Source organism: Crotalus tigris, unplaced genomic scaffold (assembly GCF_016545835.1).
Source record: "Crotalus tigris isolate CLP2741 ecotype Arizona unplaced genomic scaffold, ASM1654583v1 scf7180000024439.5362192, whole genome shotgun sequence".
Taxonomy (NCBI): Eukaryota; Metazoa; Chordata; class Lepidosauria; order Squamata; family Viperidae; genus Crotalus; species Crotalus tigris.
Genome location: NW_024100609.1, coordinates 3,264,216 through 3,284,773, shown reverse-complemented (window position 1 = coordinate 3,284,773; position 20,558 = coordinate 3,264,216). Strand labels below are relative to the sequence as shown.

The following is a 20,558-nucleotide window of genomic DNA, read 5'->3' as shown; positions in this document are numbered from 1 at the left end:
TGACAATTTTAAGGCATGTGGACTTCAACTCCCAGAATTCCACAGCCAGCATTGCTGGCTGTGGAATTCTGGGAGTTGAAGTCCACATGCCTTAAAATTGTCAAGTTTGGGAAACACTGATCTAAGAGTACAGTATAAGACAGAAAAAAGCTGCATCCCCATCTGTTGTCAAAGCAAGAACATCCAATGTTATAGCAGCATTGACATAGTTTTTCCATGGACCGGAACGAGTGTGGTTTTGTGTGCTACCTGCATCCCCATGGATGGAGCTTTGCTTTTTTGTGTGGACCAGTCGCTGGCATGCTGTGGCCCGGAACTGATCCACTGACTGGGGGTTGGGGACCCCTGCCTTAAGCCAAAGTCTTTTGGAGTGCAGCCCCCAACACGCTATCAAAAACTTGATGATCCTTCCAACCACTCCAAGTTAGACACCCAGCCCTGAAGTATAAAGTTATGTAGCAATGTGGGACTGTCTGATCCATCAAGGCTTGTTTTCTGTTTCTTGCTTGTCTTGACAATGTTCTTCTGCATACAATTTTTAACAGGTAATTGCCCTACCTATGGCAGTAACTATCTGCATAATTAGAAAACTGCAACAATTATGCATGAATATTTATAGAGGCCTAATAATTGGGAATGCAAGTTCATATCAGAAGACTCTTTAAGAATTGGTATCACTGATTGTGAAAAAAAGGAAATTTTATTTTCTATCTACAAAACTTATGGATGTTATTCTTTTTATTACTTCCTAGCAGTGGGGATGTCCAGGAGACTAGCTTCAGGGTGGAGAAGATCTACATCACGCCAGCAGGGAAGCAACTGAGGAAGGGTTGACAATTTCTTTTCTAGGAGTGTCCAAAGCTGGTTTGCTAGAAAAATATTTCCTTTTTCTGATAAATGGATTCCATCTGCCAGGTAACAGGAGAAGTCCTAAAACCAGAGATTTCATAAAATAGAAAATGTTGTAAATTGTTCAGATGACTTTACAGAAAGAAAACTTAAGTCAGAAAATATAGGCAGTCTTCAACCTATGACCACAACTGAACCCAAAGTTTCTGTTCTTAAGACGTTTGTTAAATGGGTTTTGCCCCATTTTACAACCTTTCTTGCCACAGTTTTTAAATAAATCACTGCAGTTGTTCAACACAATTAAGTGAATCCAGTTTTCTCTATTGACTTTGCTTGTCAGGTTGCAAAAGGCGATCACATGACCCCGGGACTCTGCAACTGTCCTAAATATGAGTCGGTTGCCAAGCATCTGAATTTTGATCACGTAACTGTGGGGATGCTACAATGGTCATGAGTGTGGAAAACGGTCATAAGTCATTCTTTTAATGCAGTTGTAACTTTGAACAGTCACTCAGTGAACTTTTGGAAGCCGAGGACTACCTGAATTAATCACTGTTCAACTAAACGGCCAGTCTGCAAAAGGGAACAGGATGAGCTTCTAAGAGAGACTTTGCACCCAGTAAGGAAATTAGCTTCACTTTGCTGCACACACTCCGCAATGACAATCTCAGAAATCATACCGGGTCTCCTTTTTGCATAAGTGTCCACAGGTCAATGACATCAGTGCCACATTCTTCAGCTACTTTAACACAAACCTTTGCGTATCTCCCAGTGACAGAATTTAGACGATTTAATTTGTCACCTGTTGAGAATTAGGGGAAAAAAATACATCAAACATAAAAGCTTAGTTCAGGTTTTGCTTTTTGAGTAACAAACATGAATCACAAATGGATCCAGATGATGCAACTCACTGCCCTATAGGCTTTAACACTATACAGGTAGTCCTTGTTTAAAAACTGCAATTGGAATGGGCAACTTGGTTGTCAAGCTAAGTGGTTGCTAAGTGGGACTACGAAGTTGCTTCAGCATTCCCTTGCTTTCTAGATTTGTGAAGGTCATAAATGTGAGGATTGGCCATAAAGTTATTTTTTTTTCATCACTGCAACTGAAAACAGTTTGCTAACCAAATTAGATCTGGTACTCATTTTTCTTTTTCCTTGCAAGAGCGATCAGAACAAGACAAGACTGAGTGTAAGTATATGTATAGTGCAGAACCACTGTTGGGTACAGAGAATCCTTCTGCTGACCACAATATCACACGCATTAAAGTTTAGAAGCTAATTCTGGCCTTATAGCTTTACTGCAGATGATTTTGAGCTACTGCGTTTTCTTTTTTTTAAAAAAAGACCTATTTCCATACAGTTGTATGCTTTGATTCTAATTTTAAGATGGGAATAAATAAAACATACCAACAGTCATTTTATTTTGCAAAAAAAGAGGCTAGTAGGACAAATTTGGCAGAGCTGATGGGAAAAGGCTAGGCCAAACATTCTATTCGTGGTATAACTTAACTGTGTAGAACATGGAATAAATCGTGCAGGGAAATTTGCCAATACTATTCAAATAGGAATAAGAAAATGCCTCACCTTTAGCAACACACTCTCTTTCCCAACTAGGTTCGTGAAGGGGTGGTGGAGTCACTAATATAATGTCCTGTTTGGAAATGTCCACAGAGTTGAGGTAGCATATCATACTTTTCAAATTGTCAGCATACTCCTCCAGTGGAACATGCTGTCTGGGGTTCTCATCTGTTTAAGGAGACACAGGAATTAATTTTCTGGGTTCAACAGCTGTGTGCTCTGCCCATGCTGTGCTTCTTTTTCTCAAGCTGGGAAAAGGTAGGACAGAGGAGTTTAAGTAAAACTAGTGGGTGTTGGTGAGCAACCCAAAAGCCCCAATCTAAATATGTTTTCACTAAACAAATAAAGAGGTAATTCAGCTATAAATCAATTAAAAAAGGCACCCAGTTGTTCCTCTTTCCTTGAAAGATGCTCACCCCTCCCAGCATGGACTTTTTGAAGGAAAATATAGTCAACTGCTGGCTCAGCCAGACAGCCTTGGACACCAAGAATGCTGATTCAGCAGCCTGGGGAACAATGAAACATTATCTCAGTAATACACATTCTAAGAACCTTTGTTGAAATTCAAGCAGGCCACTGTCTTCCCCCATTGCCTCAACATTCTAATGCACTAACATGCATTTTGCCATAAACCAACAAGTGGTTGGCTGTACAGATTAAACATATCTGCAACAATGGGTGAAGGCTTTAAAATAATTGAAGCAACACACTTTTCAACTCCAGCCTACAAAACATCACATTAGAAGAGTAGGATCTAGAATCAAAATATAACATACCCTTTAAAGCACTGTCATTTGCTCCAAAGAAGATAGTTACTGCCAGGGTGTTTCCAGCATTATGGTCTTTGTTGATTAATCTTGGAAGAACAATTTTAGCCCATCTGGTGTTGTAGCCAGAGAGTCCACGATTCAAAACATCACATTTTCTAAAATAAGTGTATACATAAAATGAGTGTCTCTCTGTGTGTCTCATTATGTAGTAAATCTACATCTTAAAATGGTAAAGATTGGCCAGGGAATTATTAAGTAGTGTATTCCATGTAGGTTATTCAGAATTTTAGTCCCAAAGAATTCACTGATTCATACGACCAGTCAAATTGGTTCAGCCCTTAGCGTGAATCTGACCTTCTCTTCCTCTCCTCTCCATCATGCACTATATTCCATGTTGAAAAGAAGCATTTTGTATCTTTCTATCCAGAATTCATACACACTTTATTTGTCAAACCTTATTTACAATACAGAACAATCATGACATTCATGTTTTCAATCAATTTCCCGGGATTATGCATCATTACATATTCAAAAGAGCCTGAATTACGATAAGAGGTCAAGCAGAACTTTTAGAAATTGTTTAAAAATTGGTGGGAGAACACAACTGTAGACTACAGGGAAGATGATCTTGAGGGCACAAACTGTTGCCTAGGCAAAAGGGGAAGGAACACTGTTTAAGCTCAGAGGAATGAGATCCCATTCAGAAGTGGCTTAGGCAGACCCCTCCCTAATTCATTGAACTAAGAAGGTAGAGAAGGTGTAGCACAACCACATCTGCACAATTCTGTTATTCTAGCAATATCATTAAAAGTTGATTTTGCATTGCCATGCAGTTGATTTCCTGGTCTGATCTACTTGGTGGGGCTGGCAACTCATCAACAACAAAGTGGGATGCCATAAGGAACGGCTGCTGGAATTGGGTATGTCTAATTTAATGAAGAGAAGGACAAGGGGGGGACATGATAGCAGTGTTCCAATATCTCGGGCTGCCACAAAGAAGAGGGAGTCAAACTATTCTCCAAAGCACCTGAAGGCAGAACAAGAAGCAACGGATGGAAACTAATCAAGGAGAGAAGCAACCTAGAACAAGGAGAAACCTCCTGACAGAACAATTAACCGGTGGAACAACCTGCCTCCAGAAGCAGTGAATTCTCCAACACTGGAAGTTTTTAAGAAGAGACTGGACGGCCATTTGTCTGAAATGGTATAGGGTTTCCTGCCTGAGCAGGGGGTTGGACCAGATGACCTCCAAGGTCCCTTCCAACTTTATCATTATTATTACAACAGCAGAAAAAAGCAAGGAGTCTACTGTTTAGTCACAGAAATATTAATTTCACTGGTTGCTTGATGATCTCTTACGATTTCCTATGTGTCAGATGAGAACACCATCAAGAGTGCACCATCAAGAATGCAGAGAGAGAAATATCATTTTAATATTCTGGCGGTATGTTTCCTCTCAATGTGACAAAAGAACTGACAACATGGGAGGTAAAATTAGTAAATAAAACGCTAGCATTTCTTACCTAACTAATCTATTAGCAAGTGATGCGCCCCATCCCTTATCTTGGAAGGAAAACTAGAAGAAAGACAATGAACAATTTATATAAATGCAGAGATCCCAATCAATGTACTAATCCTTACAGTTCAGCACAGTGTCTTCAATATTACTGTGTATTTTAAGCCTCATACACAGTGACCCACTGCAATCAAGTGCAGCAAAGTTCCGGCTTTGCAGACCAGTGGAGGGAGGAGAGGGAATGGTTCCATGCAAGTGGCCAGCAATGGCATGCACGCATCTCCATTTGCGCGAGCAGTGCGCATGCCTACCTGTTGCTCACGCAAATGGAGCATGCACATATGCTCGCCCACTGCTTGCGCAAGTGAGGTTGGGTGTGTGCACTTGCCGGTTATTTTCGCAGCCTAATTATAATCCCCTCATGGTCACAGGTTGGGGACCTCTGAAATACAGTACCAAATTTAGGGCTACCAGTTCTGAATTGCAAAGTCCCAATCTCTGCAGTAGATGGCAGTAAAGAGGCACAGGAAAATGCCACAAAGGGATTGTTCAGCATTTGACAGCCCATACCTGGTAGCCCTGAGTAATTTCTGTTAGTAAAAGCCAATGTACATCAGACAACTTTATGGATTATTTACTTTAAAGAGTGACAAATACCTGCAAAGCAGAATAGAGCATTCACTGATACACCTTGAAATAAAACTGAAAAACCACCATCTACCAGCCATAATGCACTGCCAGGTTTCCCAATCCAGAATCTAGGACTACAAAGCCCCATATTTATTCAGGGAACTGCTTCCTGGGTTCACAGGAATGCTGGAAGTGATCACCATCATCCTCCACTTGAGCAGGAAGTTTGGCCGCTTCTTTTCCAAAGTACACATGCAAGAAATATTATTGGGGTGGTGGTGTGGAATTTGACCAGTGGATCAATTCCTCAACTTCATTTGAAACACAGCTGGGTGTGCATGTACGTAATATTCTAGCCTTGCACTGTATAAGTAATCCTGCATTTACGACTGTTTATTTAAGGACAATTTAAAATGACAACAGTCTTGGAAAAAGTGATTTACAACCTGTCCTTGCACTTATGGCCATCGCACCACCTCTACAGTCATGTGATCACAATTTGTGACTTTCCCAGCCTGTTTCTTACAAAGAACAGCAACTGAAGATGGATTGCTTAATGACCATGTTTTATTTAGCAACTGCAATAATTTGCTTAATGACTGTGCAAAAAGTGGTTGAAAAATCAGGTCTAGTTACATGAAGACTCACTTTATGACCACACTGAATTACAATGAAATTCTGATCCCAATTGTGGTTACAATCAAGGACTACCTGTATAAAACACACAGTCTATTTTATCTGATCAAAAGAGTTGGTTGGGAATCCTTCAGTACCAGGTACTTTTATTTAGACCATTGGAAATAACATATAGCCAAAATAAGGTTAAAAAATATCCGTGTATATTCAGGTTTTCCACAATCTTGACTACCTACAAATATTTTGACTGAATGAAAAAGCCATGTGTAAATAAAGTTACTTATGTGTGCATATGTCAACGGTGCTATTCTCACAGACCATTATGAAATAGTGGTGGGGGTAGATAAGCCCTTATGAGCAACTTCAATTTAAGGGCAAAACAGACTCACAGGATGGGCTGAAAGTCCCAGCTGGAATCCTGAAGGAAGAGATATTCCTTCACCTTTTCCCACATTCCAAGAACTATTTTTAAGATGGGTAAAAAATAATAATCCAGTCTTGAGATTTCAGATTAAGCACAACAATCTTGAAAGGCAGGCCACATGTGTGGTCATTTTGACTTTCCCAGCTATTTCAGCCAAATTCCCGACACCCCTGACTGTATTTTCAATTACAGTAAGGTAGAGAGGGGAAGCCCATTCCCAACCTCCTTAAATTTTAAGTCAGCTGAAAACCATCCTCTCCTCTTTCCCAGATATTTTTAACTTGGCTCCAAGCCTGGCAACCAGCTGTGATCACATTAGACCAGCAGTTCCAACTCGCAGCCCTGCTCCCCTCGCGGCTCAGACGCTGCTCCTTACAAAGCCGCGTAACAGAAAATCCAGTCCACGTTAAGCAATCCTCCGAGCCTCTTTGGGCAGCTGAAAAGAAAACTTCGCCTGATGAATTTCTACCTAAGGAGAGGGAAAAAAACAAACAAATCTTGGGTAGAAATTTTTTTCTATGAGAAAAATTCTTAGATAGAAAAAATTTCTACCTAAGAATTTCTGCTTAAGAAGAGACTGGACAGCCACTCGTCTGAAATGGTATAGACTAGACTAGAGTCTCCTGCTTGAGCAGGGGGGTTGGACTAGAAGACCTCCAGGATGCCTTCCAGCTCTATTCTGACTTGAATACCTCCGAAGAGGTCGAGGCTGCAGGCGATTGGGAGGCGTGGAGGGAGGGGCAGAAAATCGAACAGAAATAACAAGAAAAAGGAGAATAAGTGTGAGAATTAATCGGAGGCGGGGCGGGGGAGAGGAAAAGGGGCACAGGGCCTCTGCGTCTGTTTTTGGGGCCATGTCCCACTCATCGCCTCCCCCCCCCCCCAGCCCGGCGATACCTCAGTAATGGAGTCTCCGAAAAGCACGATCCGGGGCAGCAGAAAGAGCCCCCGGGCAGCCGCCGCTTCCAACAAAGCCATGCTTTCAGTTTTGCAGTAGCGGCTGCAGGCCGAACGCCTCCACGGGGCGTTTGTGTGTTTGTGTGTGCGCTGTGTGAGTGTGCAAGGGGGCGGAGCAGCTGTGCCGGTGGTTGAGGCATGCGCGCTCTTTTTCTAAAAACAGACCCACGGATCTTGCAGCGGGGAAGCGCTTCGGTGATGCCGAAGCGGAGAGTCTTTCGGGTGCTCCTCCGGCTCATTTGTGGCTCTCCGACGACAGAGGCGGAAAGGGATAAAAAGAAATCAAGAACAGACTCGATCTTCAAAGACCGATCGCAGAGGACCGGGATCTGTTTTGCACAGTAACCAGAACTTTTTCCTTCTTTGGGGCGGGCAGCCTTGCCCTTTGCAGAGTTGGGACAGATCAAGACAAAACGGAGCCCTTTCTCCCGGAGTCCCCAAACTGCCTGATTCAGACAAGTAAAGCTCCTTTTGCAAGACAGAAGAGGCCGGTGGAAAATCACAAACTTCATTTTTGCCAACGACTAGACTAGAAGAGCATGAGGCATCGAAAGGGACAGAAGCAGCCCAATCGAAACATTTAACGTAACACTCAAGTTTAGGTGGAAGAATGTCTGTGGGGATTCTCAGTCATCCGGATCATAGTTGTCTCCAAGGTGCTTTTTTTCTTCAAAAGGTAACTGGACTATTTTTCCTTGAAGAAGAAGAAAACGTTTTGCTTTTCATCCAAGAACCTTCATCAATTGTGATGGGGGGGGGGGGGAAATGGAAGGATTGCCTTTGCAATGGTGGCAAATATCTGTATCTTGAGCGTAGGATGAGGGTGGAGGTTCGTTTTCCAAGCTTGTGGGTTGGTTTCTGGCCGTTTCATTACCAGGCTAGGTAATATCTTCAGGGGCATTTAGGCAATGTCAGAGTTGGTGTTCTGCTTATAAGTTGGTGGTGGGGAACCTATGGCATGTGTGCCAGAGGCGGCACTCAGTGCCCTCTCTGTGGGCACGCAGGCCATGCTCCGGAGATGGCTGTCCCTCTTCAACGAGCCACCCGCTAACTCGCCGAGGTCCCACATGGCCGGATGCATCCTAGAACCCATGTATTCGCTGGCCTCTGTGTGCAGGGGCTGATGGTGTCAGGCAGCAGCCGCCCCACCCCCTGACTTGCCTTTCCCTGTGACAATGGCACCCCCGCCCTGCCTCCCCTTGCCTTGCGAGCCTCCTGCCCACTACCCCACCTGCCGGAGACCCCTCTGGATCTCCCCCAACCCTGCCCGGTCCCCACAGGCGTCCCTCCCCACGAGCAACATCAAGCTGGCCACGCCCACTCTGGTCACACCCATCCAATCTGCCATGACCACCACAGCCATGCCCACCCAGTGGGCCATGCCCACCTGGCACCCGGCGATAAATAAGTGGGTTTTGGGTTGCAGTTTGGGTACTTGGTGTCTAAAAGGTTTGCTATCACGGTTATAAGGGCTTCTGTGGTCAGTAGGGGGCGCCTGGCTGCGTTTACCTCCTCAAGGCTGCTGCTGATTGGTTCACTCTCCTTGGCCAAGTTGCTCATGGTGTGTGAGGGAGGGCAAAATGTATGGGTTAGAGGGAGGCCCACTCCCTTTCCCTGTGAGGAGACCTGGCTTTGTAACCAAAGCATCTTCAGCAATAGGATGGGAGACCACTAGGAGAGGTCAGGAGGAGGGGACAAGGGGATAGTGAAAGGGCAGTAGGGCTGCTCATGGCCAAGTGCTAAAGCAGGACTTCCGCCAGATCCTTCTTTCCTCATTATAATCTTCCTTCCCCCCCCCTTTCTTCTTTTTCCTTCCCTCTTCATTCTCCTTTCCTTCTTCTTCCCTCCCCTCTTTCCTTCTTTTTGTTTGTCTTTCCTCTTTCCCTCCCTCCCTCCCTCCCTCCCTCCCTCCCTCTATTCCTTCCTTCCTCCCTTTTTTCTTCCCTCCCTCCTACCTTCCTTTTCTCCCTCTGTTCCTTCCTTCCTCCCTTTTTTCCCTTAATACCTCCCACCCTCCCTCCTTTCCTCTGTTCTTCCCTCCCTCCTCATTCTCATCTCTTTCCTTCTTCTGTGCTCAGGAAGGGGTGATGGGAGGGGGAGAGATTGCCAGCGCTGCCAGTGTCCATGCTGCCGCCGGCCGTCACTATCCCACGTGGGCGGGACCAATCCTGGTGAAAGGGAAACTTTGTGGCTGCGAGGCTAGGTCATCAAGTGGGCCGTGGAAGTGCTGGTGTGAGGGGGGGTGGCACTGATCTACAACCTGGTTGCGTCCATCAAAGCCAGAACGTGTTCAGCCTTAGATCCACGGGGCAGCCCTGGAATCAGTGAGGAGCTGCCCCACCTCCTCTGTCCCACCCCCTGGGTGTGCACACAGGATACAACCAGCGCCAGCGTCCTGAGTGAAGTCAGCCTGCGGACAAGACAGCCAGCAGGGACGCCGGACTCCACCTGCTCGCCGCCTCTTGTGTGCATGCCCAGAGGGCGGGGTAGTGGCGCCTGTCACTGGTTCTAGGGCTGCCCTCTGGATCTAAGGCTGAGCACGTTCTGGCATTGATAGCTGGCACCAGGTTGTAGATCAGTGGCCGGTCAGCCTGGGCTGGGCCAAGGTGCCTTCACTGTTTCCAGAGCAGGTCCTCTGAACAGACAATCACATGGCAGGCCAGATCTGGCCACGAGCCTTGTGTTTGACATGTCTGATCCAAGGCCTGGAGACTAAAATATATGAAGAACAGCTGCAGGAGACTAAAACATATGAAGAACGGCTGCAGAAATAGGGGTGACATGATAGCAGTATTCCAGTATTTGAGAGGCTGCCACAAGGCAGAGGGAGTCAAATTATTCTCCAAAGCACCAGAGGGCAGGACAAGAAACAATGGTTGGAAGCTGGTCAAGGAGAGAAGCAACCTGGAATTAAGGAGAAAGTTCCTAACAGTGAGGAAATTAACCAGTGGAACAGCTTGCCTTCAGAAATGGTGGGTGCTCCATCACTGGAGATTTTTAAGAAGAGGCTAGACCAGGGGTGTCAAACTCGCAACATCACCATAGGGTCCCATTCCAGCTCATTTTCCTCAGCAGATTCAGGCTCCGACAGAGGCATGACAGAGCGCACAGAGAAGCAGGCAATCGTGCATCTGGTTAGTAACCTGAACTCCCTTCCCCAACTTTTAATTATTTTTTAATATCACTTGCCTCATGTTTTATATATGTTTTTTTATGTTTTTAATATTTCGACACAGCCATTGTCCTCATCTTCAGAATTCCATCTTTTAAGCTGATCGGTTTTAGCCACCAGGTGGTACCCCCTCTATCCTCATTCTGCATGTGCCAGTTTCCTTCCAATACAGTAGTCCTCTACTTATGACCATAAGTGAGTCCTAAATTTTCACTGCTAAGCAGGGCAGTTGTTAAGTGAGTTTTGCTCAATTTTATGACTTTTCTTGCCCCAGCTGTTAAGTGAATTACTGCAGTTGTTTAGTGAATAGCATGGCTGTTGTGAATCGGGCTTCCACATTGACTGTGCTTGTCAGAAGGATACAAAAGGTGATCACATGACACTGAGACACAACGGTCATAAGTGTGAGTCAGTTCCCAAGTGTCTGAATTTTGATCACATGACCATGGGCACACTGCAACGGGTGTGTGAACGAGTAATGCAAAAAAAGTGAAGCTCTAACAGCAGAAGATTGGGGAAAATGTTGTTTATTCTCAGATTTCAGTTACTGATTATGAATGGGAAAGCATACAAGGGAATTTGTTTTACCAGTTATAATAACAATATGATCCAAACAGATATGAGTTAATAATGTCCAAAATAGGATTAAAATACGCAAGTAACAATAGCTGGGGAAAGGAGGGGGGGGCTGGAGAAAGGAAAAGATGCTTCTAGAATGCTCTTTTTATTCATTTTAAAATTCCCTTTTGCTTTTTAATTTTTTTAGACAGTTAGACAAATGATGTTTTAAAATGACCTTAATATCATTTGTCATTGGAGATACAGTGAAATTAATGCTTAATTTTTTACTTTTGGACAAAGAGGAATCAAAAGACTTATGATTCAGCACCACAAAGACAAAGATATGATTGTAAAACGTTGATTACTGTTCTAAGATGGCGGCGCCTGGATCGGCTGTGACTGCATTGGCTTTGAAGATGAAAGGTTTTTGGAAGGATATAAGGGACATAGGCCACATGATCGGGAAGGTTTTAATGTGCTTGAGCAACATGATGAGACTCTAAGCCTTAGAGTCTCATCATGTTGCTCAAGCACATTGTTGATCGTATGTTACCTTAGAGTCTAAGGTAACATACGATCAACAATCTTTGCTGGTATGGTGAGATTTTAGCTGTTTTGGAACTGTTGGTGAGACCTTTGCGCTGTTTGAAATTGTTCTGCCGGCAGCAAGATCTGACTGCTGGCACAGCGATGGATTCATGGATTCGATTGTAAACCAGGGCTGTTTCCAAAGGAGGCAGAGGAGGAGAGGTCACGGGGCTTATGGAGGGAAGGAACTGGATGAGACTGTTGGTGGGCCCAGAGGAAGAGAGAGAGATGCTTTTGGAGGAGTTGGAGGCAGTGGCAGTGTGCTCCAAGGGTGAAAAGAAGCGAGGCTCCTTTAAGGAAAAGGTGGAAGAGATAGGATCAGAAAAAGGAAAGGAGGCAAGATTGTGGTGCAGGAATACAAGCTAATTTTAGGGCTAATCTTCATGGAACTCCGTTTCCATCTGTCCTGTTTGCCATCGTTTGCTCCCTAGAGACTAAAATGGACGTTCTGAAACTTGAGCTGGCCATGAACAAGGAGCATATATGGGAGGTGGTGGCCCTTTGAAAGCTGTATGCAACGAAATGTCATTTTGATGTATGCTGATTGGTGTACATTCAAAGTGACAATAAAGTTATTGTTATCGGTCAGATATGGATGTCTGCAATGAATTATAAGATAACCTTTTGTCATTTTTTTACTGTGGGCACAATAGCATACATCGAAAAATGAAATTTAGTTGCCCGCTCTCAAAGTGAAACACATACATGACACACACCTAAACATACTATATACAACGTATGTATAGACCCACACCCCTACATATATATAACAAATAAATATTAAATACTGTCCATCTTGAATATATAACAAAAGGAGGAAGCTTGAGAGTTCACGAGGTTAATGCTGTATGGAATGAAACTGTGGCTGAATCTGGATGTTCTGCTATGGATACCACGAAGCCTCCTCCCAGAAGGTAACAAGGAAAACAGGTTGTGAAGAGGATGTGTAGTGTCCCAGACAATCTTGCGGACCCTGCTCAAGCAGTGCTTTTGTGCTATGTCATGGATGGGAGGAAGGGAGGGAACTGCCAATGATCTTTTCAGCCATCCTCACCACTCTCTGCACCGCCTTCCTTTCTGAAGCAGTGATGCTTCCAAACCAGACTGTGATGCTATATGACAGGATGCTCTCGATCGTCTCCCTGTAGAAAGTGGTCAGGACAGGGGAAGGAAGATGTGCCTTTCTCATGCGATGGAGAAAATGCAGGTGCTGCTGTGCCCGCTTCACCAGTATCTCGCTGTTGAGTGACCAAGCCAGCCTACTCGTTAGCTGCACAGCCAGGAATTTGATGTAAATAGACATCTTGCATGTTTCTTCTTTTTTACCTTTTTCTCTCTTTCATAATTTTGTGTACATTTCATTGTTTTTTGCATTCAGCTAATGATAATTTAAAAAAAAACAGTTCAGGCAATCGTTGGTGAGACTTAACCAAATTTGGTGTGGTTTGGGCAGCATTTTTATTGTGAGGTCTCACCACAATGAATAGGTATCACATTCTGTCCCACAAAGTAGCTAATAAACACAAGTCTAGATTGTTGCCTAACCCCCCCCCCTTCCTGGTGTAATTAAGATTCAGTATGTTGCATGGATTAAATAATGACATCATCACGACTCAGCTTATCATAGGAATGCTTTCCGTTAAATGCTCAATGCACACATGATCCCTAAACGTAATAGATTTTCGGCCATTTATTCTAGTCATCAAAAAGGCTCTGCTGTGAACAAGTAAGAAAAGTACACTGTATCATAGTGATAATGGTCACGCAATATATTACAGTATGTAAACCAACAGCTTAGGCAGAAAATAAAGAGCTGTTGCTGAATTAAGTTTGTCTTGAATTTTTTTTCCTCCAAAACTAATGGGCAAGTACAGTATGGTGGAGCAAGAGCTATCCTGTAGTTTAGTCTGCCAAGCACAGAAATCTCTTCAATTCTCTCCTCTGTGCTATTTTTCCTTCTAAATTGTGCCTAATTCTCCAAAGACTTCCTTATTTTCTTCAGTGGCACTAATTTTTCTATGGCATTTTTCTTGTTAGCATCAATGGGATTTTGTAATTACATTTTTCCCAATATTGAAAAATACTGAAATATTGCAAAAAGGAATAAATCTCTGAGTAGCATCCAAACAGCCCATCACTTTGCTTTGCTTTTCCTTTGTGAGGTCACGCTTCATAATGGTGGCGACAGGTAGATGAGCTCACAAAGGAGAAGTAAATAAAACTTCTGGTGGGCTGAATGAAAGCTCTTGTGGGTTTTGAGTAGTGGTCAGGTTTTGCTTTTATTTCACAGCGTTTTAATAGCTCAGCTTTTGTTTCTTTTTCGGTATTTATTTTCCTGCTTATTTATCTTTGTTTATTTATCACATTTGTTTATTTACATTTATTTATCTATCTATTTATTATTTACCTATTTATCTATTTATTTATCTCTTTGCATATTTATCTATTCATTTACCTATTTATTTATCTATTTATTTATTTATCCATTTATTTATCTATTTGAATATTTATCTATTTATTTATCTATATCTATTTATCTATTTACCTATTTATATATCTATTTATCTATTTATTATATTTAATATATTTATTTATTTAGGTTAGGATTAGTTTAGTTTAGGGCATTAAGGCATTATTTATCTTATTTAATACATTTGTTTATTTCTATTTATTTATCTGTTTATTTATCTATTTATTTATTCATTTATTTATCTATTTACCTATTTATCAATTTATTTATCTATTTATTTCTCAATTTATTTATTTATCTATTTATTTATTTATCTATTTATTATATTTAATATATTTAGTTAGTTTAGGATTAGTTTAGTTTAGGGCATTAAGGATGGAGACATTCTTATACTATGCAGGGAAACTCCTGTTTCAGGTAAGGCCCTCTTTTTTGTTTATTTATTTATTTACTTGTCAACTGCGTAACTCTAGGATGAGTTCAAGATTCAAAGAGGTAGCATGACATGTAGCATAAATCATCATCATCATCATAATAAAATCCCTCCTTCTAATTAATTTTTAACATCGCTTGCCTCTTTTAAATTTTATATACGATGCTCGTGTTTTTAATATTGCATTTGTATAGTACTTAGACTGAGGGAAATGGGCAGTTCTTAAATATGATAAATAAACAAATAAATAGTGTGTGTTCTAGTCTTCTGCATGCTAAACTGCATTGGCCATTAGTCCTGGTTAACCCTAACCCTAACCTTGTCCCTTGTCCCTTTTTAGCACTGGGAAAGGTTCAGAGTGACATTGATCCCTGTTTCAATTCATCAGGTGTAACGAGGGAGGGGAGAGAGCCCCCCACCCCTTCCTACTGTGTTTGGCTGTGACAGATGGAGACAACTGCTGCAATGCATGGATGTGGTCCCCTTCCCAAAATACCTGTTCCCATGACAATCAACCCACTTGCTTATATCACTGACTGCTCCCTCACTAGACACAACAGTGGAACCTGAACAGTACATGTAGCAATGTCTTCTCTGATTATCAGCCCAGAACTGTGTCGGAGGAAAGATGGAGAGAAGCTGGCACGGGCTGACTGATTTAATAGTATTTTTATACTGATGACTCCATAGCAACTCTTGACAATTTACAAACAGCTGCCTAAAATCCATACAACTAGTAGTCACGAGGCCCAGAGTCACCCTACACTAAACTAGAGATGGGAAGATCCTAGCTTCTGACCATGTTGTCATCAGCACGGTCAATTGTTTGTACAGCCAGGTTTATATTGGAAGAAGAGGGCCATTAAAACATCACTTTAACTGCAGAGCAACTAAAGGGCAGCTTTAGCTGTCCCTGCAGCTGGCTGGAGGTGAAAGTCAGGTGATGCCGTGAGGTTGTTACTTAACAATGGTTAGTGAGGGTCTTCATGCTATGGTTAGAGGGGCATGAGGATGAACTAGCTGATTTGATTCACTCCAACTCTCTAAATAAAATTAGCATCCAGTGGAACTTTTGTTCCTGTTAATCCTTTTTCATAAGTGGGAAGTTCTACCATATGTGTATTTTTTAAAAAAACCCAGTTGGCCTTCTGAGTCTAGGATCCCTTCTTTCCAGTCTGAGTTGACTTTATTTGACTCCAAAAGCAAAAAGCAAAAGACCATCTGAGAAAAAGCCTTGGAAGTATAATTTCCCATAAATTCATTTTTTCTTTTCTATTTTTTTCAAAAAAGAAAAACATCTGAAGCACGACCTTGGCCAAGCATTGATATGTGCTACTGTGATTGTATCCACACTATGATTTATAATACTTAGTAAATTTGCCTCCTCCAGTTGATTTGTCCTGAGCTGTTCAAAATGTCTTCTTTTGGCAGGTCTGTCTGCAGAAATACAGAGACCACCAAAGAGAACAAAGTGAGTAACCAACTCTTTTGTTTGTGTGGAACCTGTGGCAGGAGTGGGGATACAAAGGCAACCCTCCCTCTGCACCCCCCCTGACCCTCCCTATTTGATGACCAGTCTTCAATGTTAGTCTTGTTGGCGGGTTAATACGTAATGTCTTTTGGGAATATTGTTTAACAACACAAGTGTTTTCCCATAAAAATACAGAAAAGAAGCAGACAGAAGAGGTGACATCCTCACAGGAGAAGGAGCTGGCAGAAAAAGATGCCACCATAAGAGCTGTAAGTCATTCATTTCCCTTACAATCCTGATTTAAGCCCTCTCTTTTTGTCTACGTATCTATATTCGATGACTGATGCATGCTTCCTTTAATTTCTGCATCTTAGTTGGAAGAGGAGAACAAGACCTTAGCCAGCGAACTGGCCCATCTTCTGGAGCGGAATGAGGAACTGAAGCACTTTACAAATCTTGATCCAGAAAGTGAGTCTTATTTTAACTTAAGAACATTTTAATTGTTTTCATTTTAAAAACAAAAGCGATTTATTCATCTTGGCTGTACAAGTTCTAATTTTTTGTTACTTTTTTTTGCCAGGAGAGGCTGAGAGAAAAGAGTTGGAGGTTGCAATATTGAAGAAAAAATTGGAAAGGGAGCAGAAGGCAATCAGCCGACTCACCGCTGTAAGTATGTTCCATGATAGTAAGAAATTAGAACAACCTCTGTAAGCCAGATTTTATAATGTACTAACTGTACTTGCTCAATTTCTTTTAACAGGAGGTCTCAAGAGAGAGGGAGAGGAGAAGAGACCTCATGAGAGCCCGGGACCAGGCAATCGATGCCATCTGCTCCCAGTTGCTATCTATACCTTACTCTGAGAGAAGATTGTCGGTGAGTTTTGTCCTTCTGCTTCTGGGAGAGAAATAGACATATTTCAATTGATGACTCTCTACCCCATTCTAAAATATTTGTTTAACAATTTTCAGCCTCTGCAAGAAGCAAATAGAAAAAAATATCTCAATGCGTCAAGAAGGTAAATGATTCCATTTTTAAGACATTATATGTTTTTTTTCCATAGAAAAGTTATCATACAACATTTGGTAGTAAAAATCAAATCTATTTTGCAACACAATTTTTATTCTTTTACAGTAGCTCGGGGTCAAGTTATGACAGTTGACTCTATCGTGGTCAAGAACATGTGGGTTCCCAACCACAGATTGTAGTAGAGATGGAGTAAGTGATTTGATATGTTTATGTTTCATTCTGCTCATAGTCAATATTTTCGGGGAAATGCGATAGGACTCGGGCAAAAAAAAAAGAATTTTTTTGTTTGAATTTTTCCATGAATTGTCCTGAAATTTTCACATTGAAATTAGGCTATAAAATTCAGCCACGAAACAGGAGATTTGAAACAGAATGCCCTCTCTTATGCCATTAGAAATAGAGCTTAGATGGCTTTTCCTGACGTGCTGGGTTGCATTGTTCCAAAGGCAAATGTAATTTAAAAATTTGCTAATATTCTACCTGCTAATTTTTGCTGAGAAGTTATTCATCAGATAAATTATTGTCTCTTTCAACTGGCTCGTTTGGATTAGACAAAAATGCTATTTGATGTGTAATTTAATGTGTTAGTTATTTTTTTTATTGAAATTCTAATCTCTGTTTCAAAATAAGATCTGGTTTTTCTTCAAATACAGGATTGCACTAACATGATTTCCATTCTAACCGACTTGTTTTTAATCTGTTTCAGTGAATTCAAAGACACCTGTACCTCTTTTGGGACTCCCTCTTCTCCCGTCTTAACTCAACCAGGAACAACCAGGACCAGCTGTGGCTCAGAGATGTAGTCAAGTGACATACATCACTTTTTACACCTCTTCCTTTAACCAAGACAATGGCAATTGGTCCCAATTTGGTCCCAACTGAAGTCGTAACATGATGACTACCTGTATTATGAAAATTCTCCTTCACCACCAAATACGCTCCTGAAGAAATTGCTTTTGGCGTCCATTTCTTGTCTGGGGTCAAAGTCAGGAAAATGCTTCCAGAAATTTGAATGTCACGCAGGATGACCGTGCCCTGAAAGTTTCTGCCCTGAGTACCTGGGATGTTAAGAAAGAACACCTCAAGAGCGCCCAGGGGAAAGACATCAAGCGTGCTTTGGTCAATGGCCTTGCCAGCCAAGTTGATACCTTCCATTTGCCCAAATGTCCACCCATCCATTGATGATGAAGTAAAAGATGATTAGGGATCTGGAGGCTAAGTCTTACGACGATTGAACTGGGCGTGTCTAGCCTAACCAAGCAAAGGATTAGGAGTGTCATGATAGCTGTCTGCCAATAGTTGAGGGGCTGCCAGAGAGAAAAGGGGGATGGCCTATTCTCCAAAGCATCTGGAACAGGATAAGAAGTAACCGACAGAAAATCATCATGGAGGGATCCAACCTAGAATGATGGAGAAATTTCCTGATAGTGAGAACAATGAATCAGTGGAAAGGCTTGCCTCAGGCTAATTGGAGAATGTGATTAATGACTGCTTCATGGGAGTGGGAATTGCAATTAGTTACGTTGTATCTGGGGGAAGGGAATCTGGTTTCGGGTTGAACTATGTAGTGCCAATACTTTGTTTCCTGAACAAAATGTTCTTTAAGGAAGAATTCTTGCCTTGAAGTTCTTTTGCTGGGTTTCATCTATCGGAATCATGAGAGGATATGCAAATACAACTCAACAGAACGTTCTCACTTACAAGTGCACCTCAGCTGAGAAAGGAAGCTCTATATTGCTTTCCATGGCTTTCCAAGTGGACATCGATTCGTTAATCTGTTCAGATGGAAGAGTACAGCGCTGTCTCCCAAATTTCAATCGGTGACCTTTTAATCACGATGCAGAGAAACAACAGGCTATACAAAGTGAATGAATGGATGAATGGATGAATAAACTGGGTCCAAGCAATTTCTTCAGGCTTGTAAGCCATTTTGCACATTGGTAAAATCGGGCAGGAGCACGTGACCTGTTTAACAAATGGCATAACGCTGCAACTCTAGAATCGGTTACAGTCATAAATCGAGGACTACCTGTATTATAATGAATGTCAACGTAATGCAGAACATAATTTTTATAGCCTTATTTTCTGTATTTGTTTTCTTGTACAAAACATTCCATCTCCATTATTGATCATGAAGTAAAATACATTTTAAAATAAAATATATTATATTTAATGGAGAAATATATTCAAACAGCTATCTTTGAAAGAGCAGGAGAGGTAATCTAATGCTTAATTCGTTTTTATTCAATGGCCTGCAAAGGCGGGCACTTACAGGCACTACATGATTTATAGCACATACTACAGACTCATGAACCCTACATAAGAAGACAAACCTAGATCACCTTTATAAAATCTAATTTAACCCTGACTTATTTAAATTCTCTCTCTCCCTCTCTCCTTCCCTCCCTCCCTCCCTCTGCCAGGATCTAATTTAAGAGGGATACGGCTAATATGTTCATTTATTCTTCACTTTTGTGTCATTTGGAATGCCTGACCTTAACTGTGTTAAGTATTTTCTCTTATGAGGAACAACGTTAATGCCAGAAGACCGAACAAAGAAGCTATCTCAGGCATTTCGGGGTCAGCCAAAAATACACTGCAATAAATACGATTTCCATATTTTTTGAGAAAGGACCTTTCCATGCAATAAAAGATAAGAATTGAAACAAAATGAAAACTGAATGAGGAGGAGGGACTTTCTCTCAGGCTCACACCAGGCCCTCCCAAAGTGGCACGCTGCTCTTTGGTCCCCACATGAATTGGCAGAGCCAGGTCTTCATGCTCTTTGGAAGGCCGGGAGAGTGAGGGCCAACCTCACCTCTGGAGGCAAGATGATCCAGGAGGTGGGGGGCAATGGCAGAGAATGCTCTCTTCTTAGATCCCACCAGTAGAAATTCTTTAACTGACAGGGTCTGTAACATACCCTTTCCACCTAACTGGATGGGACGGGCTGGGACAAGGCGCTTACTTAAGTAAACTGATCCCGTGCCATGAAGGATTTTAAAGGTGATAACCAACACATTGAATTGGACCGGAAAACAAACTGGCACCCAATGCAACAAGAGATATTAAAAACAGTTACAAAAATAATTTTAAAAACCCGAGAAATATATTACACAATCTTAACCCAAATTTTATTCTGAATAATTTATTTTTAAATCATGTTACAAAATGCTTATAAAGAGAATTCTTTATCAGAAACACCAATAGGAGCATGCTTCATCCAGCCTGGGGAGAGATTAAAAAGGTGGCCCCAGGGAAAAGTACGGGTTGAACTTCTGGAGCAGGTGATAAAACATTGGTTGATGCAGGTTCATTGGTCTAACGGGCCATCATTATCCACCACAAGATTTATAGGCATAAGATAATAAAAAATGGCAGCTGCTGACCAACGCAAAACACAAGAGCTTCGGATAACATGGCTGCCAGAGAGGTGTCCAACTGGTGGGGGGAAGGAGGTATGTCTCAGGCACT

At 41.9% G+C, this 20,558-nt stretch overlaps 2 protein-coding genes across 8 annotated transcripts; one reads left to right on the top strand and one right to left on the bottom strand.

The window, feature by feature from the left end:
- Window positions 1-678: 678 nt before the first annotated feature.
- IAH1 (isoamyl acetate hydrolyzing esterase 1 (putative)) lies at window positions 679-8,014 on the bottom strand. 4 transcript variants are annotated; one of them, XM_039331901.1, is made up of 6 exons: window positions 7,303-7,477; window positions 4,723-4,775; window positions 3,206-3,354; window positions 2,436-2,597; window positions 1,530-1,651; window positions 679-930 (listed from the first exon to the last, which is right to left on the bottom strand). In XM_039331901.1, the coding sequence occupies exons 1-6, from the start codon at window positions 7,381-7,383 to the stop codon at window positions 742-744; spliced, it is 756 nt and encodes a 251-aa protein (XP_039187835.1). In that variant the 5' UTR covers window positions 7,384-7,477; the 3' UTR covers window positions 679-741. The 4 variants fall into 4 exon arrangements, with proteins under 4 accessions (XP_039187835.1, XP_039187834.1, XP_039187837.1 ...); XM_039331900.1 differs by lacking the exon at window positions 4,723-4,775 and having other exon boundaries at window positions 7,303-7,952; XM_039331903.1 differs by lacking the exons at window positions 679-930; window positions 1,530-1,651; window positions 4,723-4,775 and having other exon boundaries at window positions 2,544-2,677; window positions 7,303-8,014.
- On the top strand, window positions 7,905-19,241 carry LOC120302886 (rho-associated protein kinase 2-like). 4 transcript variants are annotated; one of them, XM_039331906.1, is made up of 10 exons: window positions 7,905-8,038; window positions 10,435-10,496; window positions 16,018-16,057; window positions 16,253-16,326; window positions 16,432-16,525; window positions 16,638-16,723; window positions 16,818-16,931; window positions 17,027-17,073; window positions 17,190-17,273; window positions 17,791-19,241. In XM_039331906.1, the coding sequence occupies exons 2-9, from the start codon at window positions 10,458-10,460 to the stop codon at window positions 17,215-17,217; spliced, it is 522 nt and encodes a 173-aa protein (XP_039187840.1). In that variant the 5' UTR covers window positions 7,905-8,038; window positions 10,435-10,457; the 3' UTR covers window positions 17,218-17,273; window positions 17,791-19,241. The 4 variants fall into 4 exon arrangements, with proteins under 4 accessions (XP_039187840.1, XP_039187839.1, XP_039187838.1 ...); XM_039331905.1 differs by lacking the exon at window positions 10,435-10,496 and having other exon boundaries at window positions 7,960-8,038; window positions 17,193-17,273; XM_039331904.1 differs by lacking the exon at window positions 10,435-10,496 and having other exon boundaries at window positions 7,960-8,038.
- The last annotated feature ends 1,317 nt before the right edge of the window (window positions 19,242-20,558 follow it).